The sequence below is a fragment of the Pseudophryne corroboree genome, chromosome 1 (genome assembly GCF_028390025.1).
Source record: "Pseudophryne corroboree isolate aPseCor3 chromosome 1, aPseCor3.hap2, whole genome shotgun sequence".
NCBI classification, from domain to species: domain Eukaryota; kingdom Metazoa; phylum Chordata; class Amphibia; order Anura; family Myobatrachidae; genus Pseudophryne; species Pseudophryne corroboree.
Genome location: NC_086444.1, coordinates 1,008,436,057 through 1,008,459,192, shown reverse-complemented (window position 1 = coordinate 1,008,459,192; position 23,136 = coordinate 1,008,436,057). Strand labels below are relative to the sequence as shown.

General features: G+C 49.1%; 1 protein-coding gene across 2 annotated transcripts in view; it reads right to left on the bottom strand.

The window, feature by feature from the left end:
* The window catches only part of GALNT7 (polypeptide N-acetylgalactosaminyltransferase 7), a 364,753-nt gene that overhangs the window by 125,984 nt on the left and 215,633 nt on the right, over positions 1-23,136 (bottom strand). For both annotated transcript variants that reach the window (XM_063920638.1, XM_063920637.1), the window contains exon 3: positions 9,675-9,841. In XM_063920638.1, coding sequence (XP_063776708.1) covers positions 9,675-9,841 — 167 coding nt within the window. The remainder of the gene's footprint in view (positions 1-9,674; positions 9,842-23,136) is intronic.

Sequence of the window (23,136 nt, the reverse complement as noted above, 5' to 3'; positions counted from 1 at the left end):
TTAATAGAATTTTGTGTTGATAATGGATAAGTATATCAAAATAATTCCATTCTGACCCCATAATATAAAATGATCTAAAGGGGGTAATTCTGTTATCCAATTGACAGTCAAAAAAAAATAGGATTTTAATACCTACCGGTAAATCCTTTTCTCCTAGTCCGTAGAGGATGCTGGGGACTCCAAAAGGACCATGGGGTATAGACGGGATCCACAGGAGACATGGGCACACTATAAGACTTTGAATGGGTGTGAACTGGCTCCTCCCTCTATGCCCCTCCTCCAGACCTCAGTTATAGGAACTGTGCCCAGGGAGACGGACATTTCAAGGAAAAGGATTTTTGTTAAACCAAGGGCGAGATACATACCAGCTCACACCACACCACACCGTGCAACTGGATTACCAGGAATGCCAGATAACAGTATGAACTAAAGACAGCAACAAGCTGAACAGAACCGATACACAACCTTCGTGTAACCGAAAACAACAACTAACAATACAACTGCAAGCAACAGTCCGCACTGGGATGGGCGCCCAGCATCCTCTACGGACTAGGAGAAAAGGATTTACCGGTAGGTATTAAAATCCTATTTTCTCTTACGTCCTAGGGGATGCTGAGGACTCCAAAAGGACCATGGGGTCTATACCAAAGCTCCAGACCGGGCGGGAGAGTGCGGACGACTCTGCAGCACCGATTGAGCAAACATGAGGTCCACATCAGCCAGGGTATCAAACTTGTAGAACTTAGCAAAAGTGTTTGAACCCGACCACGTAGCTGCTCGACAAAGTTGAAGTGCCGAGACCCCTTAGGCAGCCGCCTAAGATGAGCCCACCTTCCTGGTAGAATGGGCCTTCACTGACTTCTGCAACGGCAATCCAGCTGTAGAATGAGCGTGCTGAATCGTATTACAAATCCAGCGCGCAATAGTTTGCTTGGAAGCAGGATTTCCAATCTTGTTGGAAGCATACAGGACAAACAGAGCCTCTGTTTTCCTAACACGAGCCGTTCTGTCGACATAAATCTTCAAAGCTCTTACGACGTCGAGAGATTTTGGCACCGTCACGGTATCCGTAGCCACAGGCACCACAATAGGTTGATTTATGTGAAACGAAGAAACCACCTTCGGCAGAAATTGTTGACGAGTCCTCAATTCCGCTCTATCCACATGGAAAATCAAATATGGGCTCTTGTGAGACAAAGCCGCCAATTCAGACACCCGTCTGGCGGACGCCAAGGCCAAAAGCATGACCACCTTCCAAGTTAGAAATTTCAACTCAACCTTTCGCAAGGGTTCAGACCAGTGAGACATAAGAAATTGTAACACCACGTCAAGATCCCACGGTGCCACGGGTGGCACAAACGGAGGATGGATATGCAGCACTCCCTTCACGAAAGTCTGAAACTCTGGAAGGGCGGCCAATTCTTTTTGAAAGAAAATAGATAAAGCCAAAATCTGCACTTTAATGGAACCCAATTTCAGGCCTGCGTCCACGCCTGCCTACAAAAAATGGAGGAAACGACCCAGCTGAAACTCCTCCGTAGGAGCTCTCTTGGCTTCACACCACGAAACATATTTTCTCCAAATACGGTGATAATGCTTCGCCGTGACCTCCTTTCTAGCCTTAAGGAGAGTGGGGATGACTTCCCCGGGAATACCCTTTCGAGCTAGGATTTGGCGTTCAACCTCCACGCCGTCAAACGCAGCCGCGGTAAGTCTTGAAATACGCATTGCCCCTGCAGTAACAGATCCTCTCTGAGAGGAAGCGGCCAAGGATCTTCTATGAGCAATTCCTGAAGATCCGGATACCAGGCCCTCCGTGGCCAATCTGGAACGACGAGTACTGTCGGAACCCTTGTTCATCTTATGATCCTCAACACTTTTGGAATGAGAGGAAGTGGAGGGAACACATATACCGACTGAAAAACCCACGGAGTTACCAGGGCGTCAACTGCACTGGCTTGGGGGTCCCCTGACCTGGAACAATACCTCGGAAGTTTCTTGTTGAGGCGAGACGCCATCATGTCTATTTGAGGAATTCTCCAACGCCTTGTCACTTCTGCAAATACCTCTTGATGAAGAGTCCACTCTCCTGGATGGAGATCGTGTCTGCTGAGGAAGTCTGCTTCCCAGTTGTCCACGCCCGGAAGCTGACAGAGCGCTCACGTGCTTTTCCGCCCAGCGGAGAACTCTTGTGGCCTCCGCCATCGCCGCTCTGCTCTTTGTTCCGCCCTGGCGGTTTACGTACGCCACCGCTGTTACGTTGTCCGACTGAATCAGGACAGTTAGACCTCGCAGAAGGTGTTCCGCTTGTAGAAGGCCGTTGTAAATGGCTCTTAACTCCAGAACGTTGATGTGGAGACAAGTTTCCTGGCTTGACCATTTTCCCTGGAAACTTCTTCCTTGTGTGACTGCTCCCCAGACTCGGAGACTTGCATCCGTGGTCAGCAGGACCCAATCCTGGATCCTGAACCTGCGTCCCTCTAGAAGGTGAGAACTTTGCAGCCACCACAGAAGAGATATTCTGGTCCTGGAAGATAGAATTATTTTCCGGTGCATGTGTAGGTGAGACCCAGACCATTTGTCCAGCAGGTCCCACTGAGACACCCGGGCATGAAACCTGCCAAACGGATTGGCTTCGTAAGCCGCAACCATCGTCCCTAGCACTCGAGGCATTGATGAATCGACACTCTTGCCGGTTTCAGAATCTCCTTGACCATGCATTGGACTTCCAGAGCTTTTTCCGCTGGAAGAAACACTCTCTGCAGTTCCGTGTCCAGGATCATGCCCAAGAAAGGCAGCCGAAATGTCGGAATCAACTGAGACTTTGGTAAATTTAGAATCCAACCATGATGTTGCAGAACAGTCAGGGAGAGGTCCACATTTCTTAGCAACTGCTCCTTTGATCTCGCTTTTATCAGGAGATCGTCCAAGTACTGGATAATTGTGACACCCTGCTTGCGTAGGAGTACCATCATTTCGGACATCACTTTGGTGAAGACCCTTGGGGCCGTGGAAAGACCAAACGGCAACGTCTGAAATTGGTAATGACAATCCTGCACCACAAATCTTAGGAAAGCTTGATGTGGAGGATATATTGGGACATGTAAGTAGGCATCTTTTATGTCGACTGACGCCATAAAATCCCCCCCTTCTAGACTGGAAATCACTGCTCGAAGAGATTCCATCTTGAACTTGAAAGTTTTCAAATACAGATTGAGGGATTTTAGGTTCAGGATCGGTCTGACCGAGCCGTCCGGCTTTGGCACGACAAAGAGGCTCGAATAAAACCCTTCTCCCCGTTGGGACGGGGGTACCGGGACAATGACCCTCTGATGACACAGCTTTTGTATCGCAGCACTCACTACTTCCCTTTCTGGGATAGAAACTGGCAAGGCTGATTTGAAAAATCGGTGGGGGGGGGGGGGGGGGGGGCACCTCCTGAAACTCCAGCTTGTACCCTTGGGACACTATGTCTAACACCCAAGGATCTAGGTTCGAGTGAAACCAGACCTGACTGAAGAGTCGGAGACGCGCTCCCACCGGTTTGGACTCCCGTAGGGGAGCCCCAGTGTCATGCGGTGGACTTGGCAGAGGCCGGGGAGGACTTTTGGTCCTGGGAGCCTGACACAGCAGGCAACCTTTTTCCCCTTCCTCTACCTTTGGAAGCAAGGAAGGACGAGCCTCTTCCTTTTTTGTATCTATTAGGCCGAAAGGACTGCATCTGATAATGGGGTGCCTTTTTCTGTTGTGCTGGAACATAAGGAAGAAAGGATGACTTACCCGCTGTAGCGGTAGACACCAGGTCAGCGAGGCCGTCCCCAAACAAGACACTACCTTTAAATGGGAGAGCTTCCATAGCTTTCTTGGAGTCGGCATCAGCATTCCATTGATGAATCCACAGCGCTCTCCTGGCCGAGACTGCCATGGCATTGGCCCTTGATCCCAAGAGGCCAATATCCCTCGCCGCATGCTTTAGGTAAGCTGCAGCGTCCCTGATATAACCGAGAGCCAAAAGAATGTTATCCCTATCCAGGGTATCCATGTCAGATGCCAAATTATCAGCCCACTTAGCAATAGCACTACTCACCCATGCCGACGCCACGGCAGGTCTGAGGAGTGCACCCGTAGTGACATAAATGGCCTTTAATGTCGTTTCCTGCTTACGATCCGCAGGGTCCTTGAGGGCAGCAGTGTCGGGAGACGGAAGCGCCACCTTCTTGGACAGCCGTGACAGAGATTTGTCCACATTGGCGATGACTCCCACTTTTCCCTATCGTCAGAGGGGAAAGGATATGCCATAAAAATTCTCTTGGGAATCTGCCACCTTTTATCAGGCGATTCCCAAGCCTTTTCACAAAGAGCGTTCAGTTCATGAGAGGGGGGAAACGTCACCTCAGGCTTCTTTCCCTTATACAAACAAACCCTTGTATCAGGAACCGCAGGTACCTCAGAAATATGTAAAACATCTTTAATAGCCACAATCATGTACTGAATACTATTGACCAATTTTGGATGTAAACTGGCCTCACTATAGTCGACACTGGAGTCAGAGTCCGTGTTGGTATCCGTATCAGCTATTTGGGTAAATGAGCGCTTTTGTGACCCTGAGGGGACCTGTACCTGGGACAAGGTGTCCTCCATGGATTTTCTCCACGTTTGTGTCTGAGAATCAGATTTATCCAGCCTTTTAGACAATAACATTTGCATTCAATGTACTCAACATATTCACCCAATCAGCAGTCGGCGGTGGCGACAGAGTCACTCCCAAATCCCTCTCTGCGCCCCCGTAACCTCCTCCGGGGAGGAGCACTCAGCCTCAGACATGTCGACACCGTACCGACACGCACACACTCGCACTGGCTATAGGGGACAGACCCACAGGGAAGCCTGTTAGAGAAACACAGAGGGAGTTACCAGCTCACACCCCAGCGCCTATTACAATACTGAGAAAGAATATCAGATATCTGCGCTGTAATAATTGCACCAAATTACTGTGCCCCCCCCCCCTTGTTTTGCTCCCTGTACTTGATCAGGAGAGTGGAGGTCCGGGCCAGCGTCTCTGCAAGTCTGAAGAGAGAAAATGGCGCTGGTAAGCTGTGAGGGCTAAGCCACGCCCCCACCTCGGCGCGCTGTAGTCCCGCTCAATTTTGAATTTTTATACTGGCGGGAGCTTATATTTAGTGCCTAGGCACTTATAATATACCTTTTTTAGCCAGTCTGAACCTCAGTAACATGCTGCACAGGGCGCCCCCCCTCCCCTGCGCCCTGTAAGTGCCATTGGAAGTATGTGTGGGAGCATGTCGCGCTGCGCTGTACCTCGTTACTGAAGTCTTCTGTTCTTCTATATACTCACCCGGCTTCTTTCTTCTGGCTGCAGTGAGGGGGTTGACGGCGCGGCTCCGGGAACAAGCAGCTAGGATTACCAAGTGATCGAACCCTCTGGAGCTAATGGTGTCCAGTAGCCTAAGAAGCAGAGCCTTTAACTCAGAAGAAGTAGGTCTGACTTCTCTCCCCTCACTCCCACGGAGCAGGGAGCCTGTAGCCAGCAGGTCTCCCTGAAAATAAAAAACCTAACAAAGTCTTTTCAGAGAAACTCAGGAGAGCTCCCCTAGTGTGTGACCAGTCTCTCTGGGCACAGAATCTGAGGTCTGGAGGAGGAGCATAGAGGGAGGAGCCAGTTCACACCCATTCAAGGTCTTCTAGTGTGCCCATGTCTCCTGCGGATCCCGTCTATACCCCATGGTCCTTTTGGAGTCCCCAGCATCCTCTAGGACGTAAGAGAAAAATCAGGTGAAACAAACACAAAGTATACACTTTTAAACAACAGTGCAAATGGGGGGGGGGGGGGGGGGGGGCGTGGCTTGACACAGCATGGTGTAGGCAGCTTCCTGCCAGAGCTCCTGCTAATATCCTGATCTATCTCCTGTTTCCCTGGTGTTCTGTGGCTGAAACCACAGGCCGCCGCTCCTCTTCCCTCCCTCCCTCTGCTGCTCCCCGCCGTCCCCGCCGCACCGCCGCTGATGTGAGGGAAGGAGAGCGCAGCCTGCGCCTCTCCTTCCCCTCAGTCTCCGGCGGGTGTCTAAGTTTAATTCAGCGCCGATCCGTGAGCCAATCAGAGCTCGCGGGTGCGAGCTCTGATTGGCTCACGGATCGGCGCTGAATTAAACTGAGACACCCGCCGGAGACTGAGAAGAAGAAGAGGCGCAGGCTGCGCTCTCCTTCCCTCACACAGACAGGACGGCGACGGCAGCGGTGAGCAGGGGAGGGGGGGCATGTATACCTGACACTGGGGGATATCTGGCACTGGGGGGGCATGTTATACCTGGCACTGGGGATATCTGGTACTGGGGGCATATCTGGCACTGGGGGATATCTGGCACTGGGGGGGGGGGGGCATGTATACCTGGCACTGGGGGATATCTGGCACTGGGGGGGCATGTATACCTGGCACTGGGGGATATCTGGCACTGGGGGGGCATGTATACCTGGCACTGGGGGATATCTGGCACTGGGGGGGCATGTATACCTGGCACTGGGAGCATATCTGGCACTGGGGGACTTGTGTACCTGGCACTGGGGGATATCTGGCACTGGGGGGGGGGGCATGTGTACCTGGCACTGGGGGATATCTGGCACTGGGGGGGGCATGTATACCTGGCACTGGGGGGGGACTTGTGTACCTGGCACTGGGGGATATCTGGCACTGGGGGCATATCTGGCACTGGAAGGACATGTGTATCTGGCACTGTGGCCATATCTGGCACTGGGGGGACATGTGTATCTGGCACTGTGGCCATATCTGGCACTGCGGAGACATGTGTATCTGGCACTGGGGCATATCTGACACTGAGGGCATATCTGGCAATGGGGGCATACTTGTGTATCTGGCACTGGGGGCATTACTGTATCTGGCACTGGGGGCATATCTGGCACTGTGGGCATATCTGGCACTGGGGGCATACTTGTGTATCTGGCACTGGGGGCATATCTGGCACTGTGGGGGCATTTCTGTATCTGGCACTGGGGGGCAATGTATATTTGACACAGTGGGGGCATTTGTGTATCTGGCACTGTGGGGCAATGTGTATCTGACACTGTGAGGCAATGTATATCTGGCACTCTGGGGGCATTTGTGTATCTGGCACTGTGAGGCAATGTGTATCTGGCACTGTGAGGCAGTGTGTATCTGGCACTGTGAGGCAATGTGTATCTGGCACTGTGAGGCAATGTGTATCTGGCACTCTGGGGACATGTGTGTATCTGGCACTCTGGGGACATGTGTGTATCTGGCACTCTGGGGACATGTGTGTATCTGGCACAGTGAGGCAATGTGTATCTGGTACTGTGGGGCAATGATTATCTGGCACTGTGGGGCAATGTGTATCTGGCACTATTGGGGTCATACGTGTATCTGCCCCTCCCCCTATATGTGTATCACGCCCCCATTTTCATTGGCCACGCCCCATGTGGCATTTTGCCACACCCATTTTTTTGCGCGCGCGCCTCACAGTAACCGTAAGACATTTTTTCTACTTGCACCACTGCTGGATCCTGAGGAAGACTCTGCTCTCAGTGTGGCTGTTGCTCCTGCTGCAGCTCTGCCCTCACTCAGCTGCTGGGGCCAGTGTGCTCAGGGCTGGTGAGCTTGTATTATACACAGCACACATTCCACTGCCTGTCCCCTTCTCCCCTGGTGCGGATATTACTGAGCACATAGTATTACAGAGACAACACTCCCTGTGAATTTGGGACAGAGCTTTAACTATAACCGTAGTGCAGGGAAGAGCACTGTATGCCTGGCTCCCTCTCACCTCTAGAACACATTTCCTGGACTCACACGCCTATGTTCTTTGGATGAGCCGAGCTCCTGTGTGTATAACTCTGCTCCCTTTCTACCAGTGGATCTTCCTCTTGCTCCTACAGTATATTGCTTCTTCCCCCTGCAGCCATGTTTAATCCTGTTCATACTTCTGAACATTCGGTCTCAATCATCCTGAAGGCTATCGCGGAATCCGAGCAAAGGGTTCTTAATATGTTTGGAGTAGAGACTGTTGCAGTAACTGGTTCTCCTGTGGGTTCCACCTGCCCGCCGGTGCTGCTACCCTCGGAACCTTTGCGGGAGCTTGTATCTGTGGTGCCTGCCGCTCCGCTACAGTCGATGCTTAATGCTGGAGGTTCCTCCGACGAACGCATTGTGAACAAAATGGGGGAGTTGCGGATTCTTCCTGCGCATATTCACCGTTATTTGCAGTGGGTGATGGCGCGTGGGATGTCGGTGACTGCCTCAGTCTCATCGTTGGTGACTGTATGGACCTCCATTGCAATTTTCTTTGAGGGTCCGCAGTGTGACCTCCTTGATAATGGGGGAGAACGGTATTGTATCATTTCGCAGTTAATTGTGATGTTTGGGAGAGGGATGGTTCTCCATTCTACATTTACCGTGGAACTGTGGCCTATCCTCTTATCTATCTGGCTAATGCTGTGCGGGATGGTTGCTGGCTCCACTACCTTCCTGACTACTGTTCGTGTACCGCTAAATGACTTGATTCCAGAGTGGGCTTATCCTCCGGACTGATTTTCTTTCTTTCCAAGTCTGTATAATACCTCACTGGTAACCGGGTCCTTGGCTGTGTTCTATTTTATTGTTGATACTTTCTTAAATACTATGTTCTATTCTGTTTTTTGTATGTCTTACCATTGATATAATTTCGTTATTTGATGGTTCTAAGATACGTTTTATTTGACCATCGCTTATTTAAGGGTTACATATCTCTATATACTGTTGTTCCTGTAGGGTGCTACCAGCACTATTCCTTATATTTCCGGGTCGGTTATCATATCTCCATATTTGCATTTTCATTTTTTATTTTTCATTCTCATATGAGGGAGATCTACTCTATTTACTGTTCGGCCATATTTCTTTTTTTTATTTTTATTTGCCCCAGTCACTTATTTTTTTATTTATCCTGGTATTAGAGAAGGGAGGGAGGGGGGTGTTAGACAGTTAGGTCACATAGTTTAATGGGGGGCGGGGGGGTTGGGGATCCAGGTATACCTAGGTTGGTGATAGGCTATACAGGGTGGGGGGTTTTGAGGTGGTTTGTTTTGGGGGGTTTTGTTTTTTGTTCTGTATTGTATGGATTTTTTTTATCTCTAGGAGCAGCAGAGGTCTTAGGATTTTAATTATTTATCTTTTTTTTTCTTCTGTATACTCAGGCAGGTGTTTTATCTATAGTTTGCAGTGCCAATACTTTTGTATTTTTCTACGCCTCATGAGTCAGTCTTTTTTTTTATTTTATCATTTTATCCTCAATGTGTGAGCTCACATGGCGCCTGTGGGCTCTTACTCTTACTGCTTATTGCTATAATGTGGGGCGTATTGTATATCCTGTACTATTAGACGTGTACTGCAATTGCATTCTGTGTGTCCTGTCTGACCGTACTTCTGATTGCATCCTGCATACTTTACTATACCTGCCGGTATTGTTTGTTTTATATGTATCCTTTTTTATTTTTTTATTTCATATTATTCTTTTTGGGATGTTCATTTAAAACTTTCAATAAAAAATACGCAATTTAAAAAAAAAAAAAACAACAACAGTGCAAATGAGTAACATCACAAGTTTCCATCAATAGCAGCCCACACTTTATAGCATTGGTGTGACACAACTCACCTTTATTACTATAGTCATCTATCATGACAATCTCAGCCAGGTATTTCCTAGGGGTTCTTTTAATAACACTGTGAACTGTCCTCATGAGTGTAGACCAGCCTTCATTATGGAACACAATGATCACACTGGATGTGAGTAGGTTTTCATCGTAATGCCAATACTTGCACCTGCAAATAAATTCCTACAGTTATTGAAAGTTATATATGTGCTCAAATTAACACAATTTCCTGTATGACAGTATTTTTTATTGTTCTAGTAGAATTATCATATGTCCTTGCTAATGTTATAGACCGTAGCAATGCTTGTTGAGCACCTACTCCCCATCACATAGATCCTTTACCTACAAGTACTGACAGAGCCAGCCATATCTGAGGACGCAGTCTGTGCAATGTTACCTCAAGGTCCAGCCTCCAACCACTATGAAACCACCTCATTAAATTCAACATTTCCATTTTTCTAGTGAGATTCAGCGCTGTTCAGACTCAATTATGGCCTTTATAATTAATTTACTGTTTAATGTCATAGCAAATGTCTGACTAAAGTCTAAACAAGCTCTTGCCAACCTGAGCTATCTCTTTAATTGCAGACTCACAGAAATATATTATTGGATCCCTCCCATACTGCCTATTTGTGTAGTCCATCATGTCATCTAACCCCTAGATCAGGCTTTTTCAACCAGTGTGCCGCAACCAGTTGCAAGGTGTGCCGCGGAGCCAGAGCAGCTTCCTGCAACCTCAGAGTGAACTGTTGGCCCGGGCTCTTCTTAAAGGATCAGTCATCCTCTGTCCGTGACCTATGCCTTGAAGACGCGGCAGTGTGATATCATAGGTCACGGCCCTCCATTCTCACCACCCAGCCAGCCCATCCGCCTGCATACACATCTTCCAGTTCCCGCCTGCATCCACAGCTTTCCTTGCCCACCCACATCCACACCTGCCCGACCGCCTGCTGCTCAGTATTTGCAGCACTCCACTATGAACAACCCCCGCCACTGAGGGACAGGGAGGAGGACAGCTGACCAGTAGGGGCTAATATTTGTTATGTTATTTCTCCTGTGGGGAGCAATAGGATTTATGGGGGGAACAATGTGAATAATTAATGTGGAGAGCAATAGGATTTATGTGGAGAGAAATGTGATTGATTTATGTGGGGAGCAATAGGATTTATGTGGGGAGCAATGTGATTGTTTTTTCTGTGTAGGCCAATGTATGTGTGGATTTTTTTTTTACTGTGAGGGCCAGTGTGTGTGTGTGTGTGTGTGTGTGTGTGTGTTTGTTTTGTTTTTTTCCTGTGGGGAACTGATGGTGTGCCTTGGCAATTTTAAAATATTGTTAGCTGTGCCGTGAGTAAAAAAAGGTTGAAAATCACTGCCCTAGATGGTCAACTTCAGTTGGGAAGCGAGCGACACTAGGTAAGCTTGCCCACTCTCTCAGGAATCCAGGAGAATCCAAAGAAATGCAGCATGTATAATGGAGAACCCTATTGACTTTGTCTTGTTTTTACTGCGACATTTAGTAATGCTTCTATAACTTAATTTCCCTGTTTCTGAACTCTGCGTATCAAGTCCGACCTTTACAAAGATTCACATAAATAGTTTCCCCTCATACATAAAGCCCCCCATGCATCAGGTGGCCCGTTTCTCAATCCACCGGCTCTGCGATGATCGTGGAAATTCTTAATTTTTTTCAAATTGCAACCGCTTTTGGCAGGATCTGTGAATTTAGATTTTTAAACATGTTTAATATTCCCGATTCCCCGACAGCCATTGGGACATTGCCCCAATGTATCCGTAATTTATGGGGGCCTTTAGTCAGACTTTCTAAAATCTCAGTTTTCATGCAATTCTGTTTGACTGCTACAAGTCTACAGACACCTTTGATGCTAGGTCTCCGGTTGTGAGAGCTAAGTTTAAGATTTCTTTGTGTGTGGGATATCGAATTCTTTGAGAGATGCTGCACACACTCATTGCTCCTGGCTAATTGAGCAATGGGCAAACTTCATTCCACATATTGAAATAGCTCATAATTATCACCTCACCTTCACTGACATCTCAGTGATTTCTTGTATTAATAATCTATCCAATTCCTCATTTTGTCCTACTGACCTATACAATGTTCTCCTCTCACATCAACTTCTAGAGCTACCCAAATACCATCAATCCTATCTGCAGTGCATTTAAAGCACTCTGAGTTTATTCTATACATATAAAGCGACTCTGCTGACATTTTTCCTACTCTTGTGCATCAGTGTATGATACACGACCTGGATGAAGACAAATGCTGTGATGCCAAGATCAGTGCATATTCAGGCAGCGATTAAAAAATGCCCCAATGAGAGCTTCCGATCAAAAAAGACACATACAGAGCTCTCTCCCAGAAGTATTCAAAGCAGTGAAGGAGATAGATAACAGCAAAAGGGAACTAATGCCCAACGCTTCCGCCAAGCAAAGCTTCTCAGACATCAGTAAAAGATATTTTGTCAGGTACAAGGTTACAGTAACAATGACAGTAGATACATAAAAAAAAAAAAAAATGTCATAGAACGTGTTACAAAGGGTGGTGTGCCTTATTATTTATTAAAGATCTGAATGGCCTGCAAACTTGGTGTTTCTCTGGAAAGAGCTAGTATTAGAAAATTAGCGATTGAAGAAGCCCTTTTACAAAAGGATGAACTTACACAAACTCTTAAGGGACACTTTGTATTTCTGAAAATGGAAGTCTGCAATGCATCATATGTTTGTGACAAGAATGGAATAGTTACAAGACACTGGCAGCAGAAGCCAGCTGAGCTTAATAAACCTGCAAGTTTCTCCATTTCTTATCGGAAAAGGTTCTGCAAGGATATAAACCTACAAAAGATCTTTGTAATGTAACGGACAATGCTTCAAACAAGTGGGAAAAAAATCAATTAATGGAGATAAAGAAGGTGATCAGCTACAAAACACTTCAGGTTCAGAGATATATGAATGCTCTGAAATTGAAGAGCACATTCTTGCAAAGGAGGAACAAACTCAAGTTGCTACAGAACAACAACAACAACAACAAAATCTTAATGCTGGCCATACATCAGACCAACTTTCCTCCAACTCTCCAAACTTCCAACTTGTCTGTCCAACTAAAACAGTGCTCCACACATCTAACCAACTTAGCATCAGACCAGCCAACCTGCCAACTTGTAATGTCACCAAAGTAGGCGGACAGTGTCTGCCTACACCTGCATGTTTTGCATAAATATTAGGGAGGCCAATCTCGGGATCGTCGGGATCCCGGGATTTGGGCCCAAACATGCTGGGATTTGAGTCCCGGGATTGGAGCATCCAATCCCGGGATTCATGGGATTATACTGCGCATGCGCGGCGGCGGGAGGGTGGTTGTGTAAGTAATAGTACTTACTAATATTGGGAGGGCGGCAGCCATGAACAAGTTGAACGCGGCGGCATTTCAATTGTAGCGCCGGCCGCCAGCCAATCAGAGCTGGCGGACCGGCAGCCAATCAGGGAAGCTGCAGCGGCAGCCAATCAGGAGCGACTGCTGCGGCCGCTTCCATGATTGGCTGCCGGTCCGCCAGCCGGCGCTTCATTTTAAATGCCGCCGCGTTCAGTGTGTTAATGGTTGCCGCCCATCTAATAGTAAGTACTTTCTCTAACGTCCTAGTGGATGCTGGGGACTCCGTCAGGACCATGGGGATTAGCGGCTCCGCAGGAGACAGGGCACAAAAATAAAGCTTTAGGATCAGGTGGTGTGCACTGGCTCCTCCCCCTATGACCCTCCTCCAAGCCTCAGTTAGGTTTTTGTGCCCGTCCGAGCAGGGTGCAATCTAGGTGGCTCTCCTAAAGAGCTGCTTAGAAAAAGTTTTTAGGTTTTTTATTTTCAGTGAGTCCTGCTGGCAACAGGCTCACTGCATCGAGGGACTTAGGGGAGAGAAGTCAACTCACCTGCGTGCAGGATGGATTGGCTTCTTAGGCTACTGGACACCATTAGCTCCAGAGGGATCGAACAAAGGCCCAGCCATGGAGTCCGGTCCCGGAGCCGCGCCGCCGACCCCCCTTGCAGATGCCGAAGATGGAAGAGGTCCAGAAGCAGGCGGCAGAAGACTTTTCAGTCTTCCTGAGGTAGCGCACAGCACTGCAGCTGTGCGCCATTGTTGTCAGCACACTTCACACAGCGGTCACGGAGGGTGCAGGGCGCTGGGGGGGCGCCCTGGGCAGCAATGTATAATACCTTTTTATGGCTAAAAAATACATCACATCCCTTGAGGCTATATGGATGTATTTAAACCCTGCCAGATCTCACAAACTCCGGAGAAGAGCCCGCCGAAATAGGGGGCGGGGCTTATTCTCCTCAGCACACAGCGCCATTTTCCTGCTCAGCTCCGCTGTGAGGAAGGCTCCCAGGACTCTCCCCTGCACTGCACTACAGAAACAGGGTAAAACAGAGAGGGGGGGCACTTTTTTTTGGCGATATTACTATATTTAAGCTGCTATAAGGATACAACACTTATATAGGGTTGTTCCCATATATATTATAGCGCTTGGGTGTGTGCTGGCAAACTCTCCCTCTGTCTCCCCAAAGGGCTAGTGGGGTCCTGTCTTCAATAGAGCATTCCCTGTGTGTCGGTACGTGTGTGTCGACATGTATGAGGACGATGTTGGTGTGGAGGCAGAGCAATTGCCGGTAATGGTGATGTCACCCCCCAGGGAGTCGACACCGGAATGGATGGCTTTGTTTATGGAATTACGTGATAATGTCAGCACATTACAAAAATCAGTTGACGACATGAGACGGCCGGAAAACCAGTTAGTACCTGCCCAGGCGTCTCAGACACCGTCAGGAGCTGTAAAACGCCCTTTACCTCAGTCGGTCGACACAGACCCAGACACGGACACTGAATCTAGTGTCGACGGTGAAGAAACAAACGTATTTTCCAGTAGGGCCACACGTTATATGATCACGGCAATGAAGGAGGCTTTGCATATCTCTGATACTACAAGTACCACAAAAAGGGGTATTATGTGGGGGGTGAAAAAACTACCTGTAGTTTTTCCTGAATCAGAGGAATTGAATGATGTATGTGATGAAGCGTGGGTTAACCCAGATAGAAAAGTGCTAATTTCAAAAAAGTTATTGGCATTATACCCTTTCCCGCCAGAGGTTAGGGCGCGCTGGGAAACACCCCCTAAGGTGGATAAGGCACTCACACGCTTATCAAAACAAGTGGCGTTACGGGGGGCGTGGCTTGGCCGGCATCAGGGAAAGCTGGGAGTACGTGGAGCTCCAGCTTGGAAGTCCCTATTAAAGTGCCTGGGCTCACGCTTTTACATGCCAACGGGCTGTACTGGGCCTACTGATCGACCTGGTGCTGGGGGGCGAGTGCTGCGGAGTCGAGGGGGCCCTGTGAAGCCCCCTGCGGATTGCGGCCTACCCCTGGTGCTGAGGCCGGGACCTCGATTTTGACTGCGAGCCGCCGGAGGAAACACCTTACCGAATCCGACCCGCCCAGCCCCGCTCAGCGGATTTACTCCCCCGCTCTGGAAGCACGCTCCACCGCTAGACGCTCTGCCAGGCTCACGGAGACTCCAGCTGGGGACTGCGGACCGCCGAGGACGCCCGAGGTAAGGGCCGCGGCGGGCGGTGGCCATCTTGCGGTTGGCGCCGCTAAACACTCGGCCGTAGCGGCTGCAGAAGGGGCTTTCCTGTGGGGCTGAAAATACAGGACCCAACTCCCAATACCCCCACTGACCGGGCCCCTGCAATCCGGGGACAGAGAGAGAGACAGTGGGCTGCTGCAACTTTAGAGTCCAGCTGGCGGCCATCTTGGGACTGGCACCATCACTGCAACCCATAGCAGAGACAACACATAGGGATTCTCAGGCTCCTGTCACCCCTGTTTTAGCCAGCTCATTGCTCACACTCCACACGCATGCTCCCTGTCCCCTCGGGTCCCTGTGATGAATCACCTGAAACGTGGAGGGCATATTTGTAGTCACCAGTGCCATTTCTGCGCCCGGCCTCACTGTGTCACTTAGCTGCCATCGCTTTGCCGTAGAGGACCCGGAACTATCTCTCAACCTATGGCCCAGTGGCCGGTCTATTTCTTTTTTGCAAGTTTACTCCTACACTGATGGCCGGCTAGCCACCTAGACTCTGGGGTGGCGTGCCGGTACCGACCCCGACGGGGGGATGCTCTAATCACACAACGTTACTTCTGATGTTCTACTGACGTACCCAAGGTGCCCCATGGTGAGAGGAAAGAAAGGATCGCAAGGGAGAGGAAGGAAGTCACATACACTCACCTCGACGCGTGCAATGGATACCCCGACTTCGGTAGACATGCGGCAATTTTTTCTCCCCCAGGGCTCAGCCCCAACGGTGGATGCCTCCCTACCCTCGACCCCACGTTTCTCGCCTGTCTCGGACTCGGCTTCCCAGGTGGGATCACAGACGGCAGCTCCACACGCCACGACGGACCCGGGAAGTCTCGCCCAGATTCTGACCCTGCTGCAGGCCCTGCCAACTAAGCAGGACTTTGAGCACTTGGAAGGGAGAGTCCGGGAAACGGTACGCTCAGAGATAGCTGCGGTTCAGGTAGAAATAACGCACATCGGCTCCCGCCTGTCTACGCTGGAGGGCTTCTCCTCTGACACAGCAGCGGCACATAACGCCCTCAGGGCCACCGTTATCAAACAGGCGTCCTGCCTTCAACAGCTCCAAGACCGTGTAGAAGATTTGGATAACCGCGGAAGGAGAAATAACCTGAGGGTCAGGGGAGTTTCGGAGGATATTGCCCCTGCCTGCCTCACTGACTTCCTCACGACGGTCTTCAATGAAATTTTGGGCCGTGATCCTGCTTCCATAATTGAATTCGACAGGGCCCACCGAGCTTTGAGACCCAGGGGCGCACCGTCTGACCGCCCTCGCGACATTATCTGTCGTCTTCATTACTACACGGAAAAAGAGGAGATCCTTCGCAAAACCCGCCGCATGGATGTGATAGAGACTGCCTCTCATAAACTCCAGATTTTCCAGGACCTATCGTGGACGACCCTTCAGAAACGCAGAGCCTTACACCCGCTCACAGCAGAACTTTGGAAACTGGGCATTAAATATAGGTGGAGCTTCCCTTTTGGCCTTCAGACCTCGCACAATGGGACTCTATATACCTTTAAAGACCCCTCCGACTTGCCCCTTTTCTGCCAAGCGCTGGGAATACCACAGGTCTCTCTTCCAGAATGGCAGGAGCCCCTGATCGACGGCGCCCCACCTGAACTCACCCACCCTGACAACGACTGGCACCTTGTCCACCGCAACCCGAGACCCCCTAGGGAGCTGCGTTCCTCCACGCAAACGGCGAAGAGATGAAGATCGCTGCCTGGTTCAGGACTTTTACAGGAACAATTTCGGGGCGTCCTTCCTTAGCTTAAAATAATTATTGCTGACTCAGGAGATCTCCATGCCGTGCGGCACACTCTCCCAGCTGGGAGGTGGTCGGGGCATGGAAATCGTACTCGACCTAACGAATGTTCACCAGACCAGTACGGGTCGGAGATACCTGTTCCTGGTTAACGTCCATCTATTTTCAGTGGTTGTTTTTCTTAGTTGTGTGATCAAACTGTTCAGATATATTATTGATTATGATGTTATATTCCCTGTTGGGGCTGGCACTGACCCCCCAGTTCGCCCCTGCACCGCCCGAGTATTCTTGGCCTCCGACGCGAATAGCGCGTCCGAGCTCCCAGGAGGCGGTAGAGTTGCCATTTATTCAGTTTATTTTTTCAGCTGATATCTGCATATGTTAGGTCTATCGACCGACCTTCTTTATGTTCTCTTTGCTTCTGTTTCTGTTTCTTTTTCCCCCTCTCCTCCCCCCCTCCCCCTACTGTATATCTCTATGCTGTGCGAGATGTCGTGTCTTCTGGGTCGGACTAAGCATTCCATATATGTTTCCAGTCGATGGCGGTAGACACTAAACTGACACATATAAAACTGGTTTCCCTTAACGTGAAGGGCCTCAATGTTCCGGAGAAACGCTCGAGGCTGCTTAGAGACCTCTTCGCATTCAGAGCTGATGTGGCGTTTTTACAGGAAACCCACTTCAAAGTGGGAGTGGCCCCGGGTCTCAAAGACCGTAACTACCCACATTCTTTCTACAACAACAATAGTAAGGGTAAATCTCTGGGAGTAGCTATTTTGCTATCTAAACGTTTGCCTTTCCGAGATATAACGTCCGAATCCTTGGGGGAGGGCAGGATACTCCTAGTGAAATGTACACTGTTTGATCAGCAGTATACATTTATTAACCTATACGTTCCCAACCAATCACAACCCAGTTTCTTGGCGAAGGCTCTTAATCGCGTAGCTCCCCTGATAGTGGGTATTCCAGTTATTGGAGGCGATCTTAATTGGACCCTCCAACCAGAGGTGGACATCTCTGGGGCGCCGGCTAGGCCCTCCCTAGCATCGCACCGTGGGGTGCGGCGATCTCTCCACGACCACCAGCTGATCGACACTTGGCGGCTTCAACACCCCGGGGACAGGGACTATACGTTCTACTCCAGACCCCATGACGTTTACTCCAGACTAGACTATTTCCTCCTACCTCACAGATTCCTACATTTAGTTAGGGAAACAGCTATTGGACTAATCACTTGGTCGGACCATGCTCCTGTCCACCTGACCCTGGAGACATCCCATCCATACTCCAAGCAATGTACCTGGCGGTTGAATGAACAACTTCTAATGGATACGAGGTTCCAGCCCCAGCTGCTTGAGACTTTAGAGAACTATTTTCTAGATAATGAGACGCCAGATGTCTCCCGGGTCACGGTGTGGGAGGCCCACACGTGTGTTCTACGAGGAAAGCTCATACAGCTAGGCTCCATGCTGAAAAAAGAGAGACTCGGGGAAAAGACTACCTTACTCCAGCGACTTAAGGACTTAGAGACATCACACAAAACGAACCCCTCCCCATCGGTACTGATCGCCCTGACTGAGACGAGATCTGCTCTCAACAAATTGTTGTTCACAGACATTAAGAGGGACTACAGGCTCTGTAGAAACCGCTTCTACCAATGGGGCAACAGACCGGGGAAGCTATTGGCTAGGGCGCTCCGCGCGCAGAGGGCCACGCTATTTATACAGTCGGTACAGGATGCAGCGGGGACCCGCCGCACCCTTACAAAGGACATCGCCGAAACCTTCCACGCGTACTACTCCAAATTATATAATCTTCGGACACTAGGAACCCCGACATCCCTCTCGACAACTCGAGACCTGGTGGAGGGATACCTTAGCGACGCAGGACTCCCTAAAATATCAGCAGATGAGAGTGCCTGGCTAGACTCCCCTTTTTCCCTCCCGGAACTGGAACAAGCCCTTAAGGAAGCTCCTTCCGGAAAGAGCCCAGGCCCAGATGGCTATACAGTTTCTTATTACAAGCTCTTTAAGAGCGCTCTCCTGCCCAAAATGCTACTGGCATTCAATGAGATCTCTGACGACCGGGGTTTCTCCCCTCAATCATTAGAGGCATTCATTACGGTTATACCAAAGGATGGGAAAGACCCGGCTCAATGCGCTAGCTACCGACCCATATCCCTCCTCAACACAGACGTCAAGCTGTTTGCTAAACTTATAGCAAACAGATTGAAGCTGCTACTCCCCAATATTGTGCATACGGATCAGGTGGGTTTCATACCCGGAAGAGAGGCGCGCGATAACACCACCAAAATCATTGATTTGATACACTTGGCCTCGAGCAAACGTGAACCGATGGTGGTGCTTTCTACCGATGCCGAGAAGGCTTTTGACAGAGTAGATTGGATGTTCATGGAGGGGGTCCTGCGTCACCTGGGGTTGGGACCGATCAGTTTAGGGCGCATTTTAGCACTTTATAACTCCCCCTCTGCAAGGATTAAAATTAATGGAGACCTGTCCCGCCCGGTTCCGATAAGGAATGGCACTAGACAAGGATGTCCCCTCTCGCCACTAATTTTTGTCCTCTGCATGGAGGCCTTGGCGGGAACCATTAGATTAAATCCGAACATCTCGGGACTCACGGCTGGGGGTAGAGAATTCAAACTCGCACTGTTCGCAGATGACTTGTTAGCTATCCTGTCCAACCCGGTGGTGTCTGTCCCCAACCTGATGACCGAGCTTGACAGGTACGGTGCCATGTCAAACTTCAAGATTAACCTCTCCAAGTCAGTGGCAGTGAATGTGTCACTGGCCTCCCAAGCTCTTGATAACCTTAAACAATCCTTCCCCTTCCACTGGCATCCCTCTAGCTTCAAATACTTGGGGGTCACACTCCATAAAGACTTATCACGGCTTTTTGACGAAAATTTCAAAAAACTACTGACCTCACTCCGTTCTGAGTTCCGGGACTGGAGCAACAAAAGACTGTCCTGGCTGGGGAGGCTTAGTGTCATCAAGATGAATGTTCTGCCGAGGGTCCTTTATCTCCTCCAGGCGCTCCCGATATCCATTCCCAAAGCATGGTTCAGAGACTTACATAATTCGGTGAGGGACTTCGTCTGGGGGGATAAACGTCCACGTTTTCGACACGACATCCTTTTTCGCCCTAAACACAAGGGGGGTCTTCAGCTACCGCACTTTACTCTGTACTATGAGGCCATTATTCTCCATCGAATTATGGAATGGTCGCGCCCACATGACATAAAACAGTGGGTTCATATCGAGGGAACGATGATGCCTGCCCCCATTGCATACTACCCCTGGCGCTCAAAGCTGCCACGCGTGGATCATCCTACTATTGGCCCCACACTTACACGCTGGGGCAGACTTAGGGTACTACCACACATATCATCTAAATACTCCCCTATGACCCCACTGTTCAACAATCCAGATTTCCCACCGGCTGCCTCAGGCCTGGGATTCGACTCATGGAAAAGGGCGGGGGTGACACGTGTCGGCGGATTGGTGGAGCGTGGAGAGATGGTCCCTTTCCCCTTTCTACAATCCAAGTGGAACCTATCGCCTTCAGAGATCTGGAAATATCTCCAATTAAAACATTTTGCCATGGGGAGCGCTATGCGCCCGAGCCTGAGTCGACCATTAACAGCTTTTGAGAGCCTTTGCCTGGAGCCTTCTCGCCCACCACACTTCCTCTCAAGGTGCTATAGGATACTGATCGAGAATAAATTCCCAGACCTACCCAAATATGCCAGAGACTGGGGCCATGACGTGCAGATAGACTTGTCGGAGGAGGATTGGGAAAGGAGCTTTCAGGCCACCTTTGCCAGCTCCTCTAGTTATTCGGTTCTTGAGACGCATTTTAAAGTCCTGTCTCGCTGGTATAGGTGTCCCCAAACATTAGCTAAAATGTTTCCCAATGTAACAGATACGTGTTGGAGATGCAACAACCATCTGGGCTCCCCGATGCATATTTGGTGGAGCTGCCCCAAGCTTCGTCCCTTTTGGGACAAGGTTATAGCAATTTCAAAATTGTTAGTGGATCCAGGGGTTTCTTCGGAGCCTACTTTCTGGCTCCTCAACTGTACTTCGTGGCCCCTGTCAACATATAAAAAATCTCTATTAAAGTTTCTTAATAGCGCAGCTAAAGCGGTCATTCCGGTTCACTGGCGATCAACTAACCCTCCTACCATGGGGGAGTGGGTCGCCAGAGTAGATTGGTATATGACTATGGAGGAATTGCGGGTGACACCGGAGACGAACCAAAGGTTTACGGCCACTTGGTCCCCTTGGCTCGAATTTAAGGCCTCACAAGCTTACTCGACATTGCTGTAGCAACCTGGACCATTTACTTTGATCCCCTACCCGCCCCCCCCCCCCCCCCCCCCGCTGTCCTCTTGGAAACGACTGAAGCTAGAAACGTACACCTCAGACTTCCGACCAGACTAGACACGGAAGACTCGCTGTGTCCTCCCCTCCCCCCTTCCTCCCTCTTCTCAGACTCTCTAACCCCTCCCTTTTTCTTTTTTCTTTTTTCTCTTCTTCCTTTTCACTCTGTACTCTTCTGAAACGTCTTCTGGAACTGTTTTAAAAATTGGAAATGCTTTATTGAAGCAGCTAGCATCTAGAACGGCCTGAAGCATCTCTGAATTTCAGATAAGGCCCTAGCCGGGGAGACCCCCATCAGCAGGCCATGTTAGGTTCATAAACAGTCATTGTTTGTATCAATTGGATATGATGACGTTTGAATTGTATTTGCTGTCTTCTATTACTCGCTGTAATATGTTCTTACCTTACATCAATAAACATTTATTGGAAAAAAAAAAAAAAAAAACAAGTGGCGTTACCGTCTCCTGATACGGCCGCCCTCAAGGATCCAGCTGATAGGAGGCTGGAAACTACCCTAAAAAGTATATACACACATACTGGTGTTATACTGCGACCAGCCATCGCCTCAGCCTGGATGTGCAGTGCTGGGGTGGTCTGGTCGGATTCCCTGACTGAAAATATTGATACCCTGGATAGGGACAGTATTTTACAGAAAAAACACAAAACTGGGAATGCGCAATTCACTCTGATATGGATATTTATTATCACATAAAATTAATCTTTTAAAAATACATACAAACACATATATAACTAGATGCCGGCCAGCATCACATAAAAATAGTGATATATAAGTTTAACCAGTATATTACCAATAGGTCTAGTAATTTAATAACATATCACTTGGTTCTATTGTATACCTAATATACCTCTTATCTTAAATTTTACACACTAAAAAACCAATGAACCATTAGTGACTTTTTCTTCTGGACTATGGATAGTATCACTTCAAGTAAATTTAAAACCAACAAATGTCCAGCGCTTTTTTATGGTTTTTAGCATCCAGCAATGCTGGGTATTTCTTTCCTTTTTAATATTTATATTCTGTCCCAGCATAAGATAAATGTCTCGATCCAAGCCAGAAAAGTCTCTCTCCTCAAGTGAGAACCATCCACATTCGATTAAACACTTGGAATCACCTTAACCCTATTTCGGGCTTCTGCCGTTTAGCTAAGCAGATCATACATGATAACGCCTCTTAAAAGCAGGTATAATGTTCCACTTTTTCAGGGTATAATACTGTGCCTGTAAGGTGTTCTTTGGACGATCGCTCCCGGCTAGTGTAGCCTTATCTGGAGTCTCCGGGTTCTCACTGCGGCGTAGTTATATTCTCAACCACGGTGGAGTTTCATATGCCTGTGGCCGGCCGGCCCGTTAGTGTCTCCGCTGCTATCTCTTGTAACGACAGACGCGTTTCTCCGCCCTCCACTACATCGGCGGCTTCCTCAGTGTCAGTATTTTACAGACTTTAGAGCAATTAAAGGATGCTTTTCTTTATATGCGAGATGCTTAGAGGGATATTTGCACTCTGGCATCGAGAGTAAGTGCGATGTCCATATCTGCCAGAAGAAGTTTATGGACACGACAGTGGTCAGGTGATGCGGATTCCAAACGGCATATGGAAGTATTGCCGTATAAAGGGGAGGAAT